At 39.6% G+C, this 24,489-nt stretch overlaps 1 protein-coding gene and 1 pseudogene across 2 annotated transcripts; one reads left to right on the forward strand and one right to left on the reverse strand.

The window, feature by feature from the left end:
- Positions 1-4,590: 4,590 nt before the first annotated feature.
- LOC148348040 (eukaryotic translation initiation factor 5A-1-like) lies at positions 4,591-12,379 on the forward strand. 2 transcript variants are annotated; one of them, XM_088322102.1, is made up of 5 exons: positions 4,591-4,710; positions 7,942-8,129; positions 8,225-8,329; positions 11,134-11,265; positions 11,328-12,379. In XM_088322102.1, the coding sequence occupies exons 2-5, from the start codon at positions 7,962-7,964 to the stop codon at positions 11,391-11,393; spliced, it is 471 nt and encodes a 156-aa protein (XP_088178228.1). In that variant the 5' UTR covers positions 4,591-4,710; positions 7,942-7,961; the 3' UTR covers positions 11,394-12,379. The 2 variants fall into 2 exon arrangements, with proteins under 2 accessions (XP_088178228.1, XP_088178227.1); XM_088322101.1 differs by lacking the exon at positions 4,591-4,710 and adding an exon at positions 5,627-5,785.
- A 10,087-nt stretch (positions 12,380-22,466) lies between these two features.
- LOC148348041 (U2 spliceosomal RNA) lies at positions 22,467-22,594 on the reverse strand (annotated as a pseudogene).
- Between the last annotated feature and the right edge of the window lie 1,895 nt (positions 22,595-24,489).

A 24,489-nucleotide genomic window follows, 5' to 3' on the forward strand; every position in this document is an offset into this window, starting at 1 on the left:
AATAAGGGCCCTGTGGAAGCCTTTGTTCTGAGAGCGCCGGTCTTCTGGTGATCCCAAGAGCCAAGAAGTGTTCCGCTGGTTCGAGAGCGTTCTCCATCCGGGCACCGGTGCTGTGGAATGCTCTTCCCCCTAAGATCCGTTCTGCAACCTCAGTGGAAATGTTTAAATCTAAGCTTAAAACACACTTCTACTCCATAGCATATGAATAACCTATACTTTTCTTGGACAATATCTCTGTATTATTTGTGATTGCAACATCCTTTGCTGTCTGGTAATCCTGAAAGGGGGATGCCACATGTGCGGTCCCTTCTCAAGGTTTCTTCATTTTCCTCATGTTGAGTTTTTTTGAGTTTTTCTTGCCCTCATGTTAGTTCCAGATCAGGGGATGGTGTAATAATACTCTGAAAAAATAGTCTGTGTAATAAACCGTGAAGCCCTTTGAGACTCTTGTGATTAAGGGCTATACAAATAAAAATGACATGACTTGACTTGACTTAAAACATTCTTGTGTTTCTGAATCAAATTTCTTTAAAAAGTCCCGAATAAAGACATGTGTTGGTGGCAAGTTAAAGGACACTGGTATCAAATGATTGTTTGATACAAGCTTTAGCTTCCGCAAGTATGAGTCCATCCAGAACCGGGTCATCGCTTGACTTTTCGGGTTGTTGGGTGGGCCCATAGCGTTTTGGAAGTGGAGGGAGACATATTTGCTCCCCAGGAAGAGCTGGAGGTCAGGCACCCTTTTCCCCCCTTTTCCTTTTTCTTTTTCATTGTATCTCTTTTTATCCTTTCCCACTTTGAGCCCCAGATAAAGTGAAAGATGCTGTATTAAGAAAAGATATATACCAGAGGGATTTTTAATACCATTGCTAATGTACTATCCACCCATTATCTGCACCACTCATCCTCAGTAGGGTCACGGGGGTGCTGAGCGCCCAGAGGAAACCTACACAAGCACGGGGAGAACATGCAAACTGTGTATAGGAAGACTGGTAGCTGGATTTGATACCATGACTTTAGAACTGTGCGACTCACCTGCCGTGCTGCCCTTGTTGATGTACTAATGGTATTGTAATGTGATATCTGTACCAATAACTACTCCAGTTTTGGTTTCAGTATTCTAAATATAAATGTAGTCAATACAATTTTGGACATTCCAACGGTATCTGTACGTGTTAGATGATACCAATCAATTAAATAAATTGGCATTAGATAAATGCAATATTAAGAAGAAAAAAACAAGGATTTTCTAATACAATTTATGATGTAGAAATTGATACAAATACCACGTGAAAATGCATTAACTTCTCAATATTTGGGTTTCAGCATCATCCTGAAAATAAATGTAGTAAATACAATTTTTGATGTAATAATGGTTTTGGTTTGTGTTAGCCGATAACGGTCAATTAGATAGATTGCCAATAAATTGCTATTAAATAAATGCAATAGTAATAAAGAATATACAATGGGTGTTTTTCGAAGGCATTGTTTATGTACTAATGATAATGTTTTTTGGTGTATGTATCAATAACAACAATACTGTATGTTTAAGTTACATTCTGAAAATAAATGTAGTAAAAATAATTTTTGATGGACTAATGGTTAGGTATGTGGGAGTCTATACCAATCAATGAAATAAATTGCCTGTAAATCATTGCAATGTCAATGAAAAATATTATTTAGGGATTGTTTTAAATAGATTTTTGATTGTATTATTGGTATCGGATTGTGCGAGCCGATGCCAATCAATGAAAAAATTATCAGTAAGTCATTACAAAAGCAGTGAAAAATATTACTTAGGGATTGTTTTAAATGCATGGGCGATACGGCAGATGAGTTGTTAGCGCGTCTGCGGCATAGATCCAGCTACCATCCTTCCTGTGTGGAGTTTGCATGTTCTCCCCATGCTTGTGTGGGTTTTCTCTGGGCACTCCAGTTTCCTCTGACATTCCAACAACATGCATGTCAGGTTAATTGACCGGTCCAAATTGTCCCTAGGTGTGAATGAGCAAGTGCGGTGTCTGTCTCTGTTTGCCCTGCAACTGGCTGGCAACCAGTTCAGGGTGTCCCTTGCCCAATGCCTGAAAATATTTGGAATGGGCTCCAGCATCCCTGCAACCCTACTGAGGATAAGTGTTGCAGATAATGGATGGATGGATGCTTGAAATACATTTTTTGTGGTACTAGTGGTATCGGTATGTGGTGAACGATACCAGTCAATTAAATAGATTGTCTGTAATTTGCTATTAAATCAAGCAATATTGAGGAAAATATTCTGAAGATATTTTTTTTCTATAATATACATTTTAAATTTACTAATGGTATGGGCAGGTGGTACTGCTATCAATAACTTCATTTCCTTTTTCATGTTTTAAAATTTAAAAGGGGGATGAAATAAACTAAAATTAAATATATATATATACACACACACACATATATATATATATATATATATATATATATATATATATATATATATATATGTATATATGTAACCGCGGTGTACGTGTCCCACCAAAGATCCACATTCACGCTGGACTGGATGATGAGGTTTTTATTATTACAGTTTCTGCAAATGGATGAGTCACAACATTAGCTTTTTCTGCTGGGTTTGATCTCTTTGATCTCTTTGTAGTACTCTGGTAAAACTGACAACAAAGCATATCAAAGAGCTTTCTTTTCACTTTACAGAAAATACATTTTAGAATATCACAATACATTTTTACATCTTTACATTTTAACAAGATACTTTTAACAAGAGATCGTATAGTGGATTTTTAACGTTTACAATGAATTCAACATGTTTTTCTTTAGTCTGAATTTTAACCAACATCATCCTTTTTTAATGTATATGAAAAAATAGGAATAAAAACAATAATGAGTATAAAAATGGGTACAATTTACCTGCAAATGGATGAGTCACAACATTAGCTTTTTCTGCTGGGTTTGATCTCTTTGATCTCTACAAGGGGAATTAATATTTAGTAAAACAGAAACAAAACGAAAATAAACCTAAACAGCTTGACAATATCAATCACATTACTATGCATGGTGAGAGATTTGTCAGCTGGGGTTATAAAGTTTAAAATTAACTTATTTTGTGGAGCACCAAAAGATATGTCTTACCTTTGTAGTACTCTGGTAAAACTGACAAAACCCCGCCTCCTGGTCACATGTTAGAAGCCAAAACCAAACCCCACCCCATACCAGCAGATGGCACTGTTGGACTCAGCATTGCAGGACATTTACCAAAAACTATACACATATTTTAGCAGGAATTTCAATAAAATAAAAGTTATTATTACCCCCGTTACATATATATATATAAAATGTGTATATATTTGCAGTACTGCAAAAATCCATCTAGATGGAGAAATTTGTGTTTGTTTTACACCGTGGAATACCCACTTAGGTCGCTGCCATGTTTGTCCGGCATCCTGCAGCTACTCTGTGCTCTGTGGCACTAGCCCTCTGTCACCCAAACAACACAGTTTCATCTATTGGTCAAATGAAACACAGTGGGGCTTTAAAGATGTTTCCCATATATAATGTGCATTAAATTAAAACTACGAAATGAGCACGTTTTGCAATTTTCAAAAGGTTATAAAATATTTAAAAAAATTATTTCATCGAACAGAAATAGGATATGTGGTGCCACAACAAAATTAACTCAATAAACATTCATGGCTGGTTACTGTTTGAAAAGCATGAAGTTGTAATTATGCATATCCTAGTTTATTTAGCATATTTCCATTTAAAAGGCGCACCGGATTATAATTTGCATTTGTAAATTTCTGGCAAAATCGAAATTGAATTATTACTATTATATAGATATAATATATAAGATAAGTTATAATAGACTTTTACTCACGTAAAAAGTCTAAATATAAACAGTAATCTGGTATTACTCTTCTAATATAGATATAAGATATAATAGTGTGTTACGCCCAAAAAGGTAAAAATGTAAACATTAATCGGGTATTACTCTTATAATAAAGATATAATATGTAACATAAGATATCATAGGGTTTCATGACTGTAAAAAGTCAAAATATTAATATTAATCAGTATTACCCTTGACAGCACGGCCACTCAGTTAGCGCGTGTGCGGCACAGTTCTGAGGTCATGAAATCGAATCATCCTGTGCGGAGTTTGCATGTTCTCCCTGTGCTTGTGTGGGTTTCTTCCGGGCACACATTCCAAAAACATGCATTTCATCTGTCCCCTGCCCACTGCCCGAAAATAGCTGGGATGGGCTCCAGCACCCCTGCAACCCTACTGAGAATAAGCGGTACAGATAATGGATGGATGGTATCACTCTTATTATATAGATGTAAGATATAAGGCGAGGCAAGTTTATTTGTATAGCACAATTCATACACAAGGCAATTCAAAGTGCTTTACAGAAATGGCAAAGAGAAAAAAACACAATAATATAGAGTTTTACGCCCAAAAAGGTTGAAATATAAATAATAATCGGGTATTACTATTATAATAGTGATATATTATATAAAATAAGCTATAATAGAGTTTTACACCCGTAAAAAGTACACATATAAATAGCAATCAAGTTGGGTTGCCATGTCCGGTGTCGACCTGGCAACCTGGCGCGGGCACATAAACGGCCCGTTCCCTCCCCACTGACCGCTTACAGATGCTGCAGTAAGTTGGACGCGCATGCGCACTGTCGCTCCTCTTTTCCTTGCAAGGTAAGTGTAGCATGGCGCGTGTTTGTGCCTCGAGGGGGGAAAAAGAAGCCAAATAACGGTCCCCAGCGCCTCCAATCACGGACGGGCAACTGGGGACCCAAGCCGAAAGTTAACCGGGCTGATTTATCGGCTCTAAATGTATTTTCCGTCGGTGTTTCAACCGAGCCGGCGGCGGTCCTCGCGTTGCACGGGGCGTCGGGCTCTAACGAAAGCTCGGCGGCTACCAGGCCTCCTTCGGCTGGCCGCTACAAGTCGCTTGTCATCCTTCAGGCTAACGGACGTACCCGGGCCTCACCAACCCATAAAGTTGCTCTCTTCCTCTGCCGAAAAATATCCGCTAAGGTCCCCTTCGAACTGTTAATCCCTTCGGAGCACTTTCCAACGGGCGCTGCCATTTTGTCATTTTATCTTTAATTGAATGAACGGTTCATGTTAGCGTATTAGCATGGCGTCACTAGCTCAAATAACGGAACTCTAGCGTACCGCGTGTTTTTGCTGATTTTATTCTAAGGTTGTTTCTGACAGGTCTTTATGCTTCGCCGGCGATAGGATCCGAGTAATTAATCCCAAAGGCTCATTAGGACCAACCATAACTACCAAAACGTCTCGGGAATGAGATAATCAGAGCGATCTATGAACATTGCAGGCCAGCTAACAAATTAGCATTGCTAATCTGATTGTTTTGCATCCTGCAACTTATAACTTTTACATAAAATTTTGTTCATGTAATCCAATCATACCATTAATTCTATATGTTCCCACGAATATATAATTCAAAATCGTTAAGTTGACCGAGCAAGCAACCTCGTTTTGACGCGTTCGCCTCGTCAGATCGTCCACGTTTCACTTGACGCGTTAAGTCTTTTTTTTTTTTTTTTTCCCTATACATTTCTCATTGTACTTTACGTCTGACTATTTTTCGTGTAAATCAAAGCTTTCTCAGTATCATTACGTCATTTCGGAGTTGGAACTATTGTGGTGTTTTCTTCCCCAGCACTGGAAAAATGTTGAATGTATGACACATATGGTCAAAGTGGAAGAATGCCAACAATAAACTGTCAGAATAAACTTTCAGGTAAACGGTATCTAATAGTAAATCGTAAGTAATTGGAATCTGTGTAATATGTATAATTGTCCTGTGAAAAATTTAAAGCAGCTCCCTCAGGTCAGTCATCATCAAATTAGTTCTTCTTTTTTTTTTTTTACTAATTTTTGCAATATGCTGCCAGTAGATGTCATGGACTATTTTCAATGCGATATATTCTGATGCACTTACAAGTCAGACAAGTCTTCAAGTTTTATCGTGTAAATGTTGCAGATCCTTTTTTATCTAATTGTAGGTTTTTAATCACATGTTTGTTTATCCTGGAGTGCCACATCTTGTGTTGTAAACGAAGTTCACTACAAAAATGACGAAACAAATACATTTTGAATAAGGTAAGGGATATATATCTAAATACAGATAACCTTTGGAAATTGGTTTAAATTCCTTTCAGTTCTGTTCATTTTTTGTTTTGTGTACAGCTTATTTCCTAAAAGAGATATTATTTGTATTTGACAGTGAGACTAAACATTTCCACTAACTCTTCCATGACTGCAATATTGAATGAAATTGCCCAACAAAGCCAAATACTCTTTGTAAATATTGAAGTAAAAGCAGTCCCTTAATGTGTAAAACTCTTAAGTTGCTTAACATAATTTTAGAATTTGAATTGTCTTTAATGGCATTGATAACAACATGGTGATTAACATTGTTTTTACATTATTAGAGGTGGCACTCCAGGATAAACACGATCCTTATTTTGACAACCATAGGGCGCACAACGAAAAAAAAAGTCTGCGTAGCTTATTCTGTATCATATTTAACATTACACTAAGCACACCCACTGCGGATGCGTTACCTCGACTAGCATAAAAGTGTCTGTATTTTAAAAAAACAACTGAACCAAAAGTTTCATCGTAAGTTTTGATTACAAAGCAAAATGTACGGATACAACAAAATTAATTTTTTTTCAAGCGCTAGCGCAAGACTGGTACTGGCATTTTTTTACCTGTAATCTATATCAAGCAAACCTGTTAAAATCTTTGTCCTCCTGGTCAGAAATGAACAGCTTCGCTAAAGCTTCATTACAAGGTTCTCTTCACTTTTATCAGTCACTTTCCAAAAGTTGGAACAAGAGCCTTCACAGACTCATTAGCCCAAGTGGCGACAATCCAATCTTTTCATTATAATCCGGAAGATGTTTCTGCGGCACAAGTCCTGCGGGTGGAAAATCGAGTGTTTTGCTTGAAACTAAAGCACCAAGATTATAACAATAACTTTCAAACAGCTAGATATGCTACAGTGGTACTTCCCAAAGATTAGGCGCATTGCGTGTGTTGTCACGTGTCCTCTGCTTGTGAGAAATTTGTCGTGTTCACACGGGAGAAGGCATTGAAGTCACAAGAGATCGCAAACAGGTCTCATTTAGTTGGAAATCTAAGCAATCTCGCAAAAACATTAGCGTCAGCCAAGGCCCAAACCTGTGACCCCCAGATTCTGGGGCGGGTGCCCAACCCTAAGGCCACGGACCTGGTCTATGTCCGCTCCTCTGCATGAGAACACGGTGCTGTCGTGCTATAAGGATGACCTCACAATTTGAAGAAAATTTGAGGCTTGTTTGGCGTGAAAATGTGGTTGTGTAAAGGAAATGGATGAAAAACATTAGGATCAAAATTTACAAGGTGGTGGTTGTAGAGTGGCTAAGTTGTATCAGAAAATGTCGCAACGACAGCAACATTTTGTAAAGTATGTAGAAATAAAGATCAGGGTTCCCGTGCGGATCCTTAGTCTTGAAGGCATTTTTATTCTAAAAGTAATATTTTAATTATTACAATGTCTTAACCATTCTTTATGTTTTAAAAAAGTGAACAAATAACATTTTTTGATATTTGAACTAAAAGTTTATTGAAAGTCATTTTTTTTCTTACGTCATGATAAAAATGCTTCATGGAGGTTCCTTGGAATTAGTAGTTATCTGCCAGTTTTGTGGTGTTTTCAGTTTTTTTGTTTGGTTACCTGGGCTTGAATTTAATTTTAAAGGGCATTATTCAAAAAAGTCTTGAATTTAACTTGCCTTAAACTTTAGAAACCATGAAGAACATGGGAATATACCTTTTTAATACACAGGCAAGATATTAGTCTGTTTGGTGAAGGTAGTGTGACATGTTGTTTTGTTTCTCGAACTCCAGCACCCCAAAAGCATTGCATCATGTCAGATCCCGAGCTCGACTTCGGGACCGTCGAGTCCGGCGCTTCGGCCACATACCCCATGCAGTGCTCGGCCCTGCGCAAGAATGGCTTTGTGGTGCTCAAGGGTCGTCCTTGCAAGATAGTGGAGATGTCCACCTCTAAGACTGGCAAGCACGGTCATGCTAAGGTGATAACCGGCCCACGATATTCCAATGTTCCTTATATTTCTATATTTGCATTGATGAAAGTTGGAGACATGTGTATTAAATGTTGTTTACACAGGTTAACCTGACAGGCATCGACATCTTCACCCAAAAGAAGTATGAAGATATGTGCCCCTCCACTCACAACATGGATGTTCCCTCCATCAAGAGGCTAGACTATCAGGTATGTCATGGAAGAGTCGGTGCGCATAAAAATCCTGGTGTTATTTGTCCAATTATAAATCCTCCCTACCAGAATAACTTCTTGGTGTGAAGAAACCTTTTAATTGAAACTCGCTTAATACAAATGAGCTCAAGTGAAGCAAACAAAAAACCCAGTATGCATCTACAGAAAATTTGACAAGGAATAAATATTCTCGTGCTAATTATTTCAACAATAACTGACTTTTTAAGTGCATTTTTGGTGGCCAGAAAAAAATAGTTGTTGAAAAATGCATCTAGACCTGACTAATGCCATATTGAATAAATCACCTATTTGTTACCTTCAACTACGATCATACCTCTATACAGAATTTTGATTTGTGTTTTGGACCAAAAACCATGCAACACATACAACTGATAATCTACTGTAAAATTCTGACTATAAGGCGCACCATTTTATTCGCCGCACCCAGAACTTTTTTAAATGGAAAAAACATTTTTTACATACATGGGCCACACCTGACTATAAGCTGCATGTGCCCAAATTATACATTATATATTTACAAAGAAAAGACTGTAGAGTTTTAATAATATACTGTACCGTAACCCCTTAATATTCTGGCAGCCTACCAGCAGGCCGTCTGACAAATGTGTGTCTGTACGATGTCCCCAGTCAATGCGTGATGCCACATGTCATTGGAAAGATAACTCTTGGGATTCAAGATCTAATAACCATTTCAAAATATACTAATCAGAAAAACGTGCTTATTCCGAAACAAGATACCCGAGAACTGTCAAGCTGAGATAACACTCCTGGCCGTCTTCAACTTTAAATGTCTGCGAAAATGGCTTTGTTACATTAAATACAACCCATAGAATCAAACAATGTAAAATATTGACTCCAAAACATGCTTGCTGACGGATAAAGGGGAATTTGCCTAAAACATTTCAGCTCCGTTGCACCTTGCGCCTTGTAATTTGTTTTGCCACGTTATTTCTGTGTACAAATAAACACTCTTAAAAAAATTTCAATTGCAACCTTTTCCATGATTAGGGTTTGTTCATGCTAGTTTAATTCTTGCGCAAAGTTACATTAAACTTCCATATTCTTAGACACACATATTCCACCTGTTTCATTCTCACCTTTACTACCCGGGCACCCCTCGCGGCCATTAAAAAATGTATACAAATTAGAAGCATCATTGCATAAGCATGCCTGCCAAGTACTACGGTTCTGCCGTAATAAGTACGGTTTTCTTGAACCCACTACGGTTTACGGTTGCGTCACAAAAAATGCGGTTTTCAGATTTAAAAAAATCGTAAATAATCGACGGGCGAGAACATTTTTTTAAGATTAATTTTAAAAAATGAACCCGCGACACCCATAGATAGGAGTCAATCTATTCTAGTCAATTTTTATCGTGCTATCATTGAATCAGTTTTAACTACGTCAATCAGTCTGGTTTGGTCGCGTCAATCAGAAAGAATTGTCAAAGATGGAATCTGCAGTGAGGACGGCAGAGGAAATAATAGGTACTGGCCTCCCGTCCCTGCAATGTATCTACATTGATCGAACTAGAAAACTGACACTAAAATTATAGACGATCCCAGTCACCCTGCTCGCAGGTAATTTTAAAACTTGCTGTCAGGTCGCTGTCTTGGCTCCATTGTGAGCAAGACTACACGTCTTAAAGAGTTTTTACCCTTCCGCTATTCGTATGTTCAACGGGAATTGATTTAGGTTATTATGTATAGTATTATTATGCCAACGGCGTTCCTCTGACCTATTCTACTCTAATCTTGTTTTTTACTCTTTACTCTTGTTTTTTTATATATTCTTTTTTTTTAAACTTGTTATTGTATAAAATATTGAAAAGAAAACTAAGAGGGTTTTCTATGACTGTTATATTAAATACATTATTAAACTTTTAAATAACTTTTGTCGTTGCTTATAGTCCAAATTTTACGGGAAATCACAAGCATTCCCAGATGCTACCACAAGAGACAGCTCACTGATAGCTCTACAGCTTTTTTTTATTTTGCCCTGTATATATCTTTAACAGTTTAAAACTGAAGCAGAAATCTATCTCCTTGGATAATTCTTTAAAGGGACAGTGTGTAATGTTTAATCCATCTTAATGGTACAAAAACTTCATTCTGTTAAAATAAAACCCATTGATTTAGCATATTGGGGAAAATACATGAGCTATCATACCAATGTTAATTTCTATTTGCATTAAAAAAACATCATAGGTCAAAAAATGTTAATTCTATTGCATAGTGGTATCCCTACCTAAGGTTGCCACCATGTTTTTCTGGCGTCTTGCATACAAAAACTAGTGCTAGAGAACACAGGATTACTCTAGGGCTTTTAAAGAAGTTTGAGAAGTGGTAATATTGAAAGTACAGCTAAAAGGCCAATGGAAAGTGATGAATAGAAATTAAGTTACAGTGTACAGTAAGTTCTTGCATATCACTAACGTGCGCTTATTCCTTCCGCACTTCTTACAGGAACTGTCATAATGAACTTAAACTTTATTTTGTTAATATATTAATGTATTAAATGTATTTACCGTTTGTGTTTTGAGTGATGAGGGAGATGTTTTTTAGGTATTTAGGATTAACTTTAATGCTTTGCTAAGGTTAATAGACTATCTTCCCCCACCCCCCACCCACCCCCCCAACCAATTGGAAAAACTTGCTCATTACACAAGCAATTTAAGCTACGAACACTATCCTGGAACAAATTATTTTATGAAGAGGTGCCACTGTATTGGACTTCAATGTGTTTCAATAACCTGAATTTACATGTGTTCTCATCCCCAGTTGGTTAACATCACCGACAACTTCATGTGCTTGATGGCTGACAACGGAGACATCAGGGAGGACCTGCGCGTCCCCGACAATGAAGTTGGCAAGGAAATAGAGTCCAAGTTTGAGGCAGGCGACGAGTTTCTGGTAAGGCCCTGAAACTATTAATCCTGTGTCCACTTTGCTACTGCTAATTCTGGCGTTTATAGGTCACAGTGATGTCTGCCATGGGGGAGGAGTGCGCCGTGGCCACCAAGGTCCTGGCCAACAAATAGGGAGAGACTGTGCAGCCCCGGCAACAGGCACCGCCCACAACCAGTCTCTTGCATTCTCATTGGTTCTGTCACCAAAGCGTCGGTCTCCGCAATCATTCTTTAGCCATGTCTTGATTTTTTTTTTTCTCCTCCACCTCACGTAACTGTCAGGAATATTTAGGGGCATGGTTTTCCCATTGCTCAAATTTTGTTGCTAACTTGTCGTCTTTTTATCAAGCGACTTGAATGAAAAAAATCAATGGCAGCAGCTTATTGCATCTGCTTAGTGTCCTGTTCATTTTTCTCACATTCCTGAATGTTTAACGCCAGGATTTTCTTCCCTACCACCTCACTCGTTCTGATTACCATCAGGAATATTAAGGGCGCGGATGGCCCCATTGCTCACCTTTTGATGCTAATGTGTCGTCTTTTTATCAAGCGACTTAGAAAGGAAAAATCTGTTGGAGCAGCTCATTGCATCAGCTTGTTAAGCTCACATTCCTGAATATTGAAATAATGGTATTCAGCTTTTTATTTACGTTTGAATTATTTTAAAGCGAGACAAGGGGCCTCTACAGATATAAATCCTGCTCCAGAATCTTGTTTCTCTCTGGCTGCGTGAGCTCCAACCCGACGGAACAAATTCCAAAACAAGGAAGCGACCCCGCCTGCCAATTTTACTTAGATAACGTTAGCGGTCTTTCTCTCCACTGCTGTGAGGCTTGCGTGCGCTCTTTCCACGACACCCTTGCCCAGCCAATCTCATGGTAAACAAATGTATCACTTAGTTTTTTTTTTTCCTTTTTAATTAAAAATCAACAGGCACAATTTAAACACGGTGTGAGCTTCAGACATGTCGGAGGCGCTTTGCAGTGAGCTTTCTGTTTGAGGAACTCAATGGAGTTGGGGAGGGTGGCGGCCGCTCAACTTATTGTTCACTCGTGGCCTTTGTCACCTGACTGGAGATGGCTGAAATAAAACATTAAAAACAAATGGTTCAACTTTGAGCGTGTCAGCCTTTGTATTTGTTTACATTGCACCTGGTGAATCACCTGTAAATGGTTTACTTCTTAAAACATTTACATTATAACGTTAATAGATGGGTACTACGATGATTAGTGTATAAAATGTGACTATTATAATTATTGATATCTGACCTATGTATATCCGTGAGATTTTGTTATATTAGGCACAAGGGGAGCTATTTGTAAAATGTAATGGGGAAGGGGTAGGGAAACTAAGCGTCTGCTTCTTATTACCCCTTTTCGAGCATGTTAGGTTAACATAATTTTTTGTTGAGTCATTGGTTTTGTTTTATATTGCTCGAAATACAATTTTTCAGTAATGGATTCTTTCCACAAGGCCAAACTACTACTACTACAATGTAGTTAAAAGCCAAAATGGGTAGGCAGCATTTTGACAGATAACCCTTTTAAGCTTTTATGTCCAAACTTGAAAACTGAACTCACTGCTAGGTGATAAAAGAATGCCAATACTGAACTATTTGAACATTTAAAGGTACAGTGTGTAATACTTGACTACTCAATATGTTGTGCAATTCGAGTGCTGAAAAGCGTAAGTATACAAGCCATACCACGATTGAAACATTTTCCCCCACTTGCCTAGGCTCTTTTGAAGAAAGACAGGAAAGAAAAATGGAGTGAGTGGGAAAACATGGGGATTTTTTTTCAAATGAAAAAGTGGGAAAATAAATGATACTCAAAATAATACTTTTTACAGAACATTTTTGTTTTAATTTTAGTGACAATACAATTGTGTGTCAAAACTATGAGGCTTTGGCAGCAAGATGTGGGCAATCAACTTCAGCTCCCATTTATTGAGAATCGTAGTTTACCAAATGCTAATTTCATGATTCAAAAATGCATGATTACTTTCTAAATTATATATTTTTGCCTATTTGAATCTCAACATCAGAGGCCGCGATATAAGCACTACCTTTAATACTACAAAAGCTGGAATGTGATCAAAAAATTACTCCTTTGTGCCATAATTTGACCAACTGTATTTTTCTGACTACATGTACGATTAACAAGTTGTACCAAAGGGAAACGTGTCACTGGTACTGTGTTTAAATAAAGCAACATTTTATGTTGTGCTTGGCAGTTATTTTAATACTCGTTTACTCTTGGTTTTTATTATTTATTGTGTAAATCGGGGATGTCAAACTCAATTGCACAAGGGGCCAAAATTCAAAACACACTTAAGGTTGCAGGCCAACCAGGATAAACATTTATTGAACACACTTAAATATTTTTGGAACATAAATATGAATTAAAAACAGACAAGAATATTAAATTTAAACCTTAAATCACTTATACAGTATTTATTATTTTGTAGTAAATAAAGATATCTTGTTAAATTATACAACTTAGAACTTAAACCACATTAAAATAACATTCAAATTCCATTTCTCCTATGTCAATGTATATATTTAAAAAAACTTAAATATCCCAAAAGGTTTTGCTCTCAATATATCTCATGTCAAAAGTAGAAATATGAAAATGCTACACAAATTATTTTGTAAAAACGTCACAACATTCTGAGAACAGGGAACCATGACGTGCTTACCTTTGCTGCAGACGGAGTAGGGCGAGATGGGAGGGAGTGCTTGCACTTTTTGCATAGCTCCACCCATCCCTCCCACTCACCCAATCAAATAACTAAGTTATCTTTTGGCGTATTTACAATTTTTCCGTGGATTCATCAAAAAGTATCTGAGCACTGATTATATAGTGAGCTTTTATAAAAAGGATTCTTTAGCGTTGTACAGCCAAAACGAGTTCTTTTTTTGTGTGACACCTTGACAAAATTGTTGTGAAAACGTGCCCAATACATTCTGAAAACTACTGCATAAAAGATCGTTATTGACCCTGCGTATTTTTGAAGATTCGCGTGCTTGTCAGCAGGGGAGGTCACTGACGCAAAGTTCGCGCTTAACCGGGTGAGTCGATCGAGGAGGTCACGGATCGACTTTGCCAGGGACTGGCTCACTCTGGCCGCCATCAAGGACGCCATCTAAACCTCCAGAAAGCTGCTGGTATGGAGGTGCAGGCAGATCCCCCCCGTGGCTGTGCTCCAAATGGCTGCAGATACCATACAATCTGCGAGCGGCGGGCCTAGGACGCCCATAAAGAAGAATCGTCTGCGCCCACCCGGAGGGGAGAACCGGAGCTACACTGTGGGGGTCCCGGTGTTGTGCCCCGGCAGCAACGGCCTGGTTGTGGAAAGTAGAAGTAAGAAGGGAGAGGACCCACACAGAGGACTGGAGGATGCTGCTTGGGAGGGTGGGATGGCAGAGCTATGCCCTTGCACAATAGTATTGCCCTTTACACGTTGGTTAACTACTGTTAAAAGATAATAACTCTGAAATTGTTTAATTGATGTTGAAAATGTCAGGAAAAAATTTTAAAACGTCATATTGTCACATATAACAAAATTGTGAATATGCTTGTTTGCTGTTGAAATTGTCGTGTTTGTTTTGCTGCTGTTGGTGTCGGGGGATTTGTTCAGACCAAAAAACAATCGACTTTGGCCTGGACGGATCTATTGACACTAACAAAGATGTTATATAACGAAATTGTGAATATGCTTGATTGCTGTTAAGATTGTCGAGAAGGGTTGTTCAAACCTCACATTGTTTGTTTGCTGCTATTAGTGTAAATACATTTGTTCAAACCAAAAAATCAAAAGTGTTCTAGTCGGAGGGTGAGTTTGTCGCGTGATTCCCTCTGTTAGGATTGAGAACTTTGGCTTGTGGCTCTGGTATCAATCTGTTTTAAGAGGTATATTGACCACTATCATATTGCCTCCTTTCTGTCTGCGATATATTGCGTTCCTATTAGCAAAGTAAAGCAGCCGAATCCTGCCATGGCCGGGCATTATGCCGGCGGGCTGTGACATAACTGCGTGCGATTCCTGTTCAAAGAGGTGGGAGCTGATTCGGAAAAAATGTCAAGGCTGGATTTTTCGAACAGGTTTGTTCAAAAGTGTCTGAAGTTTAAACCGGAGGAGATATATTATAAACTTGCCTTTTGCCAAGGGCTTTGATGTAAGTTTTGTAACGGCGGCTCTTTTGCAAGAGTTTTTGGATCGCTTTGAGGGGGTGAGGCCCCAGTTTTCTGGATTAATGGTGGAGAAGCTGACTGATAATGCTAGCAAGATAGTCATTGTCAGAATGTTTAATGAAGTGGTGAATGCAGATGACATCTGTTTTTGGTTGAGTGGATACTGCTCGATAAAAGGCCAGGCTATGAAGGTGAAGGATGAGAACGGCATTTGGAATTGTACCTGGGGGATACCCATCCAACAATGGCAAGACCCTCAGGGCTTTCAGGGACTGAAACACCCCCCGTCGATGATAGTCCTGGGGGAAAACCGTGGCTTTATCCACTATCAAGGACAACCAAAACTCTGCCGCAAATGTGGTGAGCATGGGCATCTGGCTGAGGTATGTGATTGAATTATTTGTGGAAAGTGCAGGACAATTGAACATTCTTTTGAGGAGTGTACCAATAGCAGAAAATGCAACCTCTGTGGAGAAACAAACCACCTCCATAGGAACTGCCCGAAATCGTTTGCTAACAAGTTGAAAGCTAGGAAGGCAGTTAACAAAGACAATAAAGTCGATGAAATGATTAAATGTAACAAAGACAATGAAATGAATAAAGATAACAAAGACAATGAAATGAATAAAGTTGTGGAAATACCCAATGAAAATGAACAAGAAATGCACAAAGAAAATGGACAAGACAAACCAATTGAAAATACAGATGTCCCTCCCAAAACCCCTCGGCCAAAGAATCAAATTTGAGTCAGGAAGGACCTGGAGGAGAGGCCAAAAATTCAAATTTGAATTTTCATACAATACCTGAATTTAGACAAGACTAACAAATAGAAAAGGCAAATGACTCTCCCAAAACCCATACGGCCACTGGAAAAAGGGGTAAAAATAGGACAAAATTGGGGGTGGAGAAAACACCGGAAACAAAGATAAGAGATTTAGAAGAAAGACAATTGCCGATAAAAACGCCCACAAGGGAACTGTATGAAGTTGAGCCGGAGCAAGTCGGGGAAGAAAAAAATCAGATCCTTTGTGGGCAGGAAAGTAAGAAACCATCCGATAGGTCCTCTGGCCCACCCCCTAACCCAGAAAAAAGGGGAAGACCTGGAACCACAGACAGAGAGTCAGATGATTCCAGAGTTTTCCCCAGTGGGTCTCCAAATGAGGTACGGTTCTTAAGTGGTGCTTTGTGCCCCAATCAGGAATCCAACACAGGTGACACTCTCAATGACCACCAGAGAATGGACTCGGATCCCCCGGTAGTTTGTATACTTTAACAACACTTATGAACATTACCTTCTCTACTATCAATGTGAGAAGTGTGAGATCAAAGGTTACAGCGTTTTATCGTTTTTAAAAACCATAAGAACGGATGTGTTTTTACTTCAAGAATGCTGCATCCCCTTTTTAAAAAATTATAAACAGTGGGAAGAGATCTGGCCATTCATAATGGAGTGGCTCAAATGAAAACTGTAACAATGGGGTGGCCATTTTAATAAACAACCCTCAACTCATCATAAAGGGGAGTACTGTGATCAGAGACGGACGCGCAATTTTAGCAAGACTTTCCTATATAGGGAACAATTTTAACCTCATTAACATATACAGCCATCCTGACAAACAACTCAGGTACGAACTCTTAGAAGACATCCAGTCACATATGCTAGGCCATCAACCACTAATCGTGGGAGTAGATTTTAATTGCATCCTAAGTAGAAAGGATAGAAAGGGGACCGATGAGGAGTTTAAAGTAGATAAAACATAAATTTGATCACAGGACATGTGCCGGACATTTAAACTGGAAGACTGTTTCAAATCCATACATCCAGGAGAGGAGGGCTTCACCTGGTTCAGTAGTGACAATGCCAGAGCCTCTCGAATAAACTACATATTTACAAGGAGTTTAACACTGAGTGATGCCAGATTAATTCCTGTCTTTTTTTCAGATCACTTGTTACTGTCCTGCTCTCTCTCACTTCCTGACTGTTGGGAGGGGTCTGTGGAAGTTGAACTGCTCCCTGCTAGAGGATGAGGCCTTAGCCGCACAATACAGGGAGCGGTACAAGGACTGGCAGACCCTTCAAGACTTGTATGATTCACGAGCACAATGGTGGGAGATGACAAAGAAACGAACGCAGATTTAAAAAAAAAAATGCAGGGAAAAACAAGAAACTTGATAGAGATGAAACGCACCTCGGGATGGACTTTAATAATGAAATCAGAGGGATCAAACAAGAACCAAACGATTTGGCGAAAATAAAGAGCAAAGGCATCATAATAAGAAGCAAAGAAAGAGAAATAGAAGGGGGAAAATGTACGCGCTATTTAAAAAAAAAAATTATGAGCAAAAGTGAGGGGCTTTTTAAACTCCAAAACAAAAACGGGCTACTAACAAAGGAAAGTAGTGAAATAACCAAATTCATCGAAGACTACTACAAAAAATATATGAAAGGAAAGAAACACATGAGAACGAAATGGGGCATGTATTAGATCATATCTCGAGATCAGTGCGTCAACACCCCTTTTTAGCATCGGACTTTACCCAAGACCAACTGAATGATTGTATAAAGTCTTTTAAAAAAGGCAAATCACCCGGGGAGGACGGGCTCAGCCTCGAATTTTATCGGACTTTTTGGGATATTTTAGCACCGGATCTGATTACCGTTTTTAACAAATTTTCCAGTCGAGACAACATGCCAGACAGTTTCAGAATAGGGATAGTTACTCTATTGCACAAAAAAGGAGACAAAACTGACTTAAAAAACTGGCGACCCATAACGCTTTTAAACGTGGACTGTAAAATCTTCAGCAAGCTTTTAGCAACACGAATGTCTGTAGTCTTAGGAGACTTGGTTGATCCGGACCAAACCTGTGCCATCGTGGGAAGGAAGATCAGCGACAGTTTCATGCTGTTCCGTGACACCATCTGTTATGCGAGAGACAGAAACATGCGACTAGTGGTCCTAAACCTAGACTTTGAGAAAGCCTTTGATCGAGTCTCGCACCAATACCTCTTCAGGGTACTGCAAAAATGTGGTTTTCCCCAAACTGCAAAAATGTGTTTTTTCCAAAAATACATCAAGTGGGTGGGACTGCTATATCAAGACATCTACAGCAAATTCATGATTAACGGGAATTTATCGGAAGCAGTAGAGATCAACTGCGGTGTACGTCAGGGTTGCCCTTTATCCCCCCTTCTCTATGTTCTGTGCATAAAACCTTTGGAACAAATTTTAAGAAAAGATAGATTTGTCGAAGGGATTAATATCCCAGGAAGTGGGGGACAAATTAAGTCAAGTCAAGTCAAGTCATTTTTATTTGTATAGCCCTAAATCACGAAGAGTCTCAAAGGGCTTCACAGATTGTTACACTATATTACACAAACTATTTTCAACCGACAAGAGGAGTAGGTTATTCGTATGCAATGGAGTAGAAGTGAGTTTTAAGTTTAGATTTAAACATTTCCACTGAGGTTGCAGATCAAATCTCAGGGGGAAGAGCATTCCACAGCACCGGTGCCCGGATGGAGAACGCTCTCGAACCAGCAGAAGACTTCTTTGCTCTCGGGATCATCAGAAGACCAGCACTCTCAGATCGTAGGCTTCGGACCGGGACATAGTGGCAGATCAGATCTAAAAGATAAGAGGGAGCAAGTCCATGTATGATTTTGTACAATACTAAGAGAACTTTGAAGTCACATCTTTGGCTAACTGGGAGCCAATGCAGGTTAGCCATAATCGGTGTTATGTGATCGTACTTTTTTGTCCTAGTTAAAAGCCTCGCTGCGGCATTTTGTACTAGCTGAAGAGACTTGATTCTGGACTTCGGGAGACCGGAGAGTAGTGCATTGCAGTAATCGAGACGGGAGGTAACAAATGCATGAATTATTGTTTCCGCATCAGACTGAGACAGTATTGAACGGATTTTAGCAATGTTGCGAAGATGGAAGAAGGCAGTTCTAGTAATTTGCTTTACATGCATCTCAAAGGATAGATCAGGGTCAAATATGACACCTAAATTTTTAACTGAGTCACTCTGTGTGATGTGACATTTGTCAATGTTCACAGCAGTTTTTGCGAATAAGTCCCGGCATTTAGAAGGACCAATGACTAACATTTCGGTCTTTTCAGAGTTAAGACGCAAGAAATTGAGTGACATCCACTCTTTTATCTCAGTGAGACAGGCCTCCAAATTTCCACAGTTTAGAGTGGAAGATTATTCCAACGGAAGATATAGTTGAGTGTCGTCTGCGTAGCAGTGGAAGCTGATATTGTACTTGCTAATAATATCACCTAATGGAAGCATGTAAATGTTGAAAAGTAGGGGGCCGAGCACTGAACCCTGCGGAACACCGCAGGTAACATTAAAGGGCTCAGATGTCGTTTCACCATATTTAACACAGTGCGTCCTATCTGAGAGGTAAGATTTGAACCACGAGAGGACGGCTCCTGAGAGACCAATCCATTTTTCCAACCGTTCTAGTAGGATATTGTGGCGCACTGTGTCAAAAGCAGCACTAAGATCCAGCAGCAGCAAAAGTGATGAAGCGCCAGAATCCATTGACATTAGGAGATCATTTGTTACCTTGATCAGAGCTGTCTCAGTAGAGTGGTTAGCCCTGAATCCTGATTGCATGGATTCAAAAAGGTTATTCTCCGATATGAAAGCATTCAGCTGCTGTGCCACTACTCTTTCGAGTACTTTAGAGAGGAAAGGTAGGTTTGACACAGGTCTGTAATTACTTAATATTTCTGGATCAAGGTTGGGTCGTTTCAGTGTGGGTTTAATAACGGCGGACTTAAAAGCTGCTGGAACTACACCTGAGGAGAGTGATGTATTTATAATATTTAGAACTGAAGGCCCAAGGACGCTAAAAAGACTTTTAATAAGTGAACCTGGGAGAGGGTCGAACTGGCAAGTTGTCGGTTTGGCCGCATTCACCACTTGTTTGAGATCATCAAGTGACAGTTCACTAAAACCGGCCATTTTCCCAGGGCAGCCACCCTGTCGTGCATCTGTAAATTTCAGTCCTTTAATACGTGTGGTACTAACAATATCTTTTGCAATTTCTTCCTGTATGCATTGAATCTTCTTAGTGAAGAAGACCATTAAGTCCTGAGCAGAGTGTGTCGAACTGTCTGCGATAGCCTGTTGCCTTGTAAGCGATGCTACAGTGTCAAAAAGGGCTTTGGGGTTGTTCTTTTGAGACGCAATCACCTTCGAAAGGTAGGCCGATTTTGCAGAGGCACACTAGTCAGGGTGGTATTGAACTCATTCATGAGTGAGTCAATCGAGCCATTGTATTTAGGAAAGGACGCAACTGCTCCAGGAAGGAGTTCAAAGAGCTCAGAAACTGTGCCAGTGCTTATATTGCGTCCGCTAAATCCCTCAGCTTTATTAAGTCTACATTTAGTTAGCACCTCAAATGTCACTAAATAATGATCAGAGATAACAGTAGTACACGGTAGAACCATAATGTTTGAGGTTAAAACTCCTCGAGTCAGAATCAAGTCTAGCGTGTTCCCATTTTTATGGGTTGGCAAGTCAACCAGTTGAGTAAAACCAAATGCATCAATTAGAGAACTAAACGCAATAGTAAGTGAACTGTGTGGGGAGTTCATATGAATGTTAAAGTCTCCCATAATTATAATTTTGTCTGCATAGGTTACTAGTTCAGACAAAAGTTCAGCAAATTCGTCTAAGAAAGTTGTGTATGGCCCAGGTGCACGATAGATAGTTATTACATCAATTGACAATTGAGGGGACCGCATCACAAGAGCCTCAAACGTTTTGTAATTATTAGAGGTACGTGTATTAAATTTGAGCGATTTTTCAGAGATTAGCGCAACACCACCACCTCTTTTCAGCGTGCGTGCTATATGACTACTCTCGTAGTCTGGGGGAGAGGCATAATTTAGCGCTAAGTGCTCATCCGGGCGTAACCACGTTTCACAAAGACCCATACAGTTAAGTTTATAATCACGAATAATGTTATCAACAAGTAAAGCTTTTGGAGCAAGCGATCTAATATTTAACAGACCAAATTTCAGCTTTGCTGAATCATTTGACTTAGCTGAACTCTTTGTAGTCTTTGTCGAGATCTTCAAAAGCTCCCGGCGTTGTGGCCGCTCGTGAGCGCTGAGTTTAAAGCGTCGGTTGTCCGGCGAGGAATGAATGGTGGAATTAGTTACATCCTCGCGTCCATCCTCGCGTCCATCTTGCTGCTTGGACTTCACACGCTTCACACATCTACCTGCACGGCAACCACGCTTCTGTGTCCTTTCTTTACGGCGCCGTCGGCGTCGTTTATTAAGAGGAATAGCTGTCCACAAGGATGCCGGGTCTCTTTGAAGTTCGCTCGGTATATCATGGGCGGTATAAAAAGTGCCCGAAAAATCGAAATTTAGACGCCCACCCAACCGAATAAGTTCGTCCCTACTGTAAGTGTTTTTGATATCTTATATACTGACCTCTTATCCGCTAGAAGAGCCCTTGACTTGACTGACCTGTTTGGGAGGGCGTCTGGGTCAAGGCTCAATAGAGAAAAGTCATAAGCGAAGTTTTATGGACCGTGGACAGAGACAGAAAAGGCAGGACTCCCACTGACAATGTTAAAGACAGATCAGAAAATTCTAGGGATAAAATTCAATGCGAATGGAGGAGGTGAGACCAAGCAAAGACTTGGTTTTTGGACACTAAGAAAACTGACAATAGAGGGGAAGGTCCTAATCATCAAAGCGATCATCCTCCCACTGCTTTTATCAATCAGTTTAGTTTTTATGCCGAAAAGAAACGTGCTTTTACAACTGGACCAAACCATCTTTCACTTTATCTGGGGCTCACTTGAGAAGACAGAGCTATGCCCTTGGGTTATTGTTCTATCTTCATTATTCATTATCCATTATCCGTTATCGGTCAGTTCATAATACGCTACAAAGCCTAGGAGCCGGGACACTTACTCTCAGCCAAAAGGCCAAGCTAAGGTCCTAGCCCTAAAGCCTTGCTGCGATCATTGCGAATGCACCGTTCCCGGAGGTACTGCAATACCGGGCCGATGCGTGGAGTGGACAGAGCAAGCTCTTATTCCATCTCCGGATTGCAAAAATCAAAGATCATGGCAAAGGCCAAAAGGCCAAGTTAAGGTCCTGACCTGACCTTCAGATGCTGACATATCTGGATTCTCATAATAGGCCTACGTCACATATAAACAACTCGAGTCTCAACCTGTGGTGTGGGAATTGGAGAGTCCGTGCAACTTTAAAAATGCTCGCTACAGCTGTGTTATTACCGGTTGCCTGGAAGCTCATCACCTTTTCTGTGTCTCCAATCAACGGAGGAGAAATGCACGATATTGAAGACGGCTTCAGCGCTATGTAGCACTGATCCATCTTTACAAGGTACGTCCACTCATTAAAAAAAAAAGGACCCGTTCGGTCAAATACAGTAAGTAAAACTGCAAAACACAAACTGGAACTTCATTGAGTTCTTAATAAAATAAAATATTTAAAAAAGAAACTAAATATGAATAAAATTATGACTCACAACACGTGGTAAGCCTTCTCTCCTGACTTTGATCTCTTTGATCTCCGGCAAAACTAACATAAAATGCGGCAGAAACAAAATGAAAATAAATCCAAACAGCTTGCTAACATAATTTTTGCCGTTCCATGTATTCCGTTACTCCCCAAGCCTGCACAAAATTTAGTAATTTTATTCATATTTAGTTTATTTTGTCTTTTATTAGCATAGTTGGTATTGGACTAATCAAAAAGTAATTGAAAGTAATCAGGTTAAAGTAACCCTACCCAACCCTGTTAATAACAATAATGTAAAATGGTCTTGCCGGCCGGATATGATTACACGGCAGGCAGGACGTGGCCCGCGGGCCGGGAGTTTGACAAATGTGGTGTAAATGGTTCATTAAATTTTACTACCCTAAAATGGACAACGTGATACTTACTGCCTCTTAGTGATACAAAAATACTTTCATTCAGTAAAAAAAAACATTGTGTCTTTTTGCCTAGTATACAGATAAATCATCTCATCTCATTAGCTGCACCGCTTATACTCAGAAGGGTCGCGGGGGTGCTGGAGCCCATCCCAGCAATCATCGGGCAGTGGGCAGGGGACACCCTGAACTGGTTGCCAGCCAATCAGATAAACCATACCAATGGTTATTTTTGTAAAAGATCATAGGTCGACAAATTTGTATTTCTTTTAAATAGTGGAATCCATACCTAAGGTCGCCACCATATTCTTTTGGCTCGCTGTGGCACTGGTTTTCGTTTGCGTTAGACAACAGTACCATCTAAGTGCTCAAACATTACACACTTTAATTATTTTATTTTCTCCCAAAATTTTGTTTTTCCTTGCATAGTTAGTATGTGCCTTGACATTTCATTTTAACAATTTTGTGTGTGTATGTTTGGTTGTTTGGTGGGGAAAAGGGGGACTTTTAAAAAAAATCTACATGAAATGTTTTATACAGCACTTTCTAAAACCTGCTGTGAAAACACATTTGGATTTGATAATTGATTTGTATATTCATTTGGTCAAGGCGGCACAGTGATTGAGTGGTTAGCGCGCAGCCCCACAGTGCAGAGGTCCAGGGTTGGATTCCAACTACTGCCTCCCCGTGCGGAATTTGCATGTTCTCCCCATGCCTGTGTGGGTTTCCTTTGGGCACTCCAGTTTCCTCCAACATTCCAAAAAACATGCATGTCAGGTCAATTGGCCGGTCCAAATTGTCCCTAGGGTGTGAATGAGCGCGTGAGATTTCTGTACCTGTGTGCCCTGCGACTGTCTGGCAACCAGCTCAGGGTGTCCCCTGCCCACTGAGATTGCTGGGATGGGCTCCATCCACAACCTCCCACCCCATGTGAGCGATGTGGGGATAAGCGGTACAGAAAATGGAAAGGATGCGTTTGTCAACGATTTAAAGAGCACACAGGGCACAAACGGGATTTTTTTTGTTTGAACAATTGTATTTACACTTTTAACAGCAATTAAACACATTCACAATTTCACTATATCATA

The sequence above is a fragment of the Urocampus carinirostris genome, chromosome 18 (genome assembly GCF_059441175.1).
Source record: "Urocampus carinirostris isolate Australia breed hairy pipefish chromosome 18, RoL_Ucar_1.0, whole genome shotgun sequence".
NCBI lineage: Eukaryota > Metazoa > Chordata > Actinopteri > Syngnathiformes > Syngnathidae > Urocampus > Urocampus carinirostris.

What these genes read in the sequence shown, in the direction of transcription:
- LOC148348040 (XM_088322101.1), top strand. Translation starts at nt 5,722, where the DNA reads ATGTATGACACATATGGTCAAAGTGGAAGAATGCCAACAATAAACTGT. An exon ending in GCAAGCACGGTCATGCTAAG is followed by an intron (nt 8,130 to 8,224) that starts GTGATAACCGGC and finishes TTGTTTACACAG; the next exon opens with GTTAACCTGACAGGCATCGA. An exon ending in AGGCAGGCGACGAGTTTCTG is followed by an intron (nt 11,266 to 11,327) that starts GTAAGGCCCTGA and finishes TGGCGTTTATAG; the next exon opens with GTCACAGTGATGTCTGCCAT.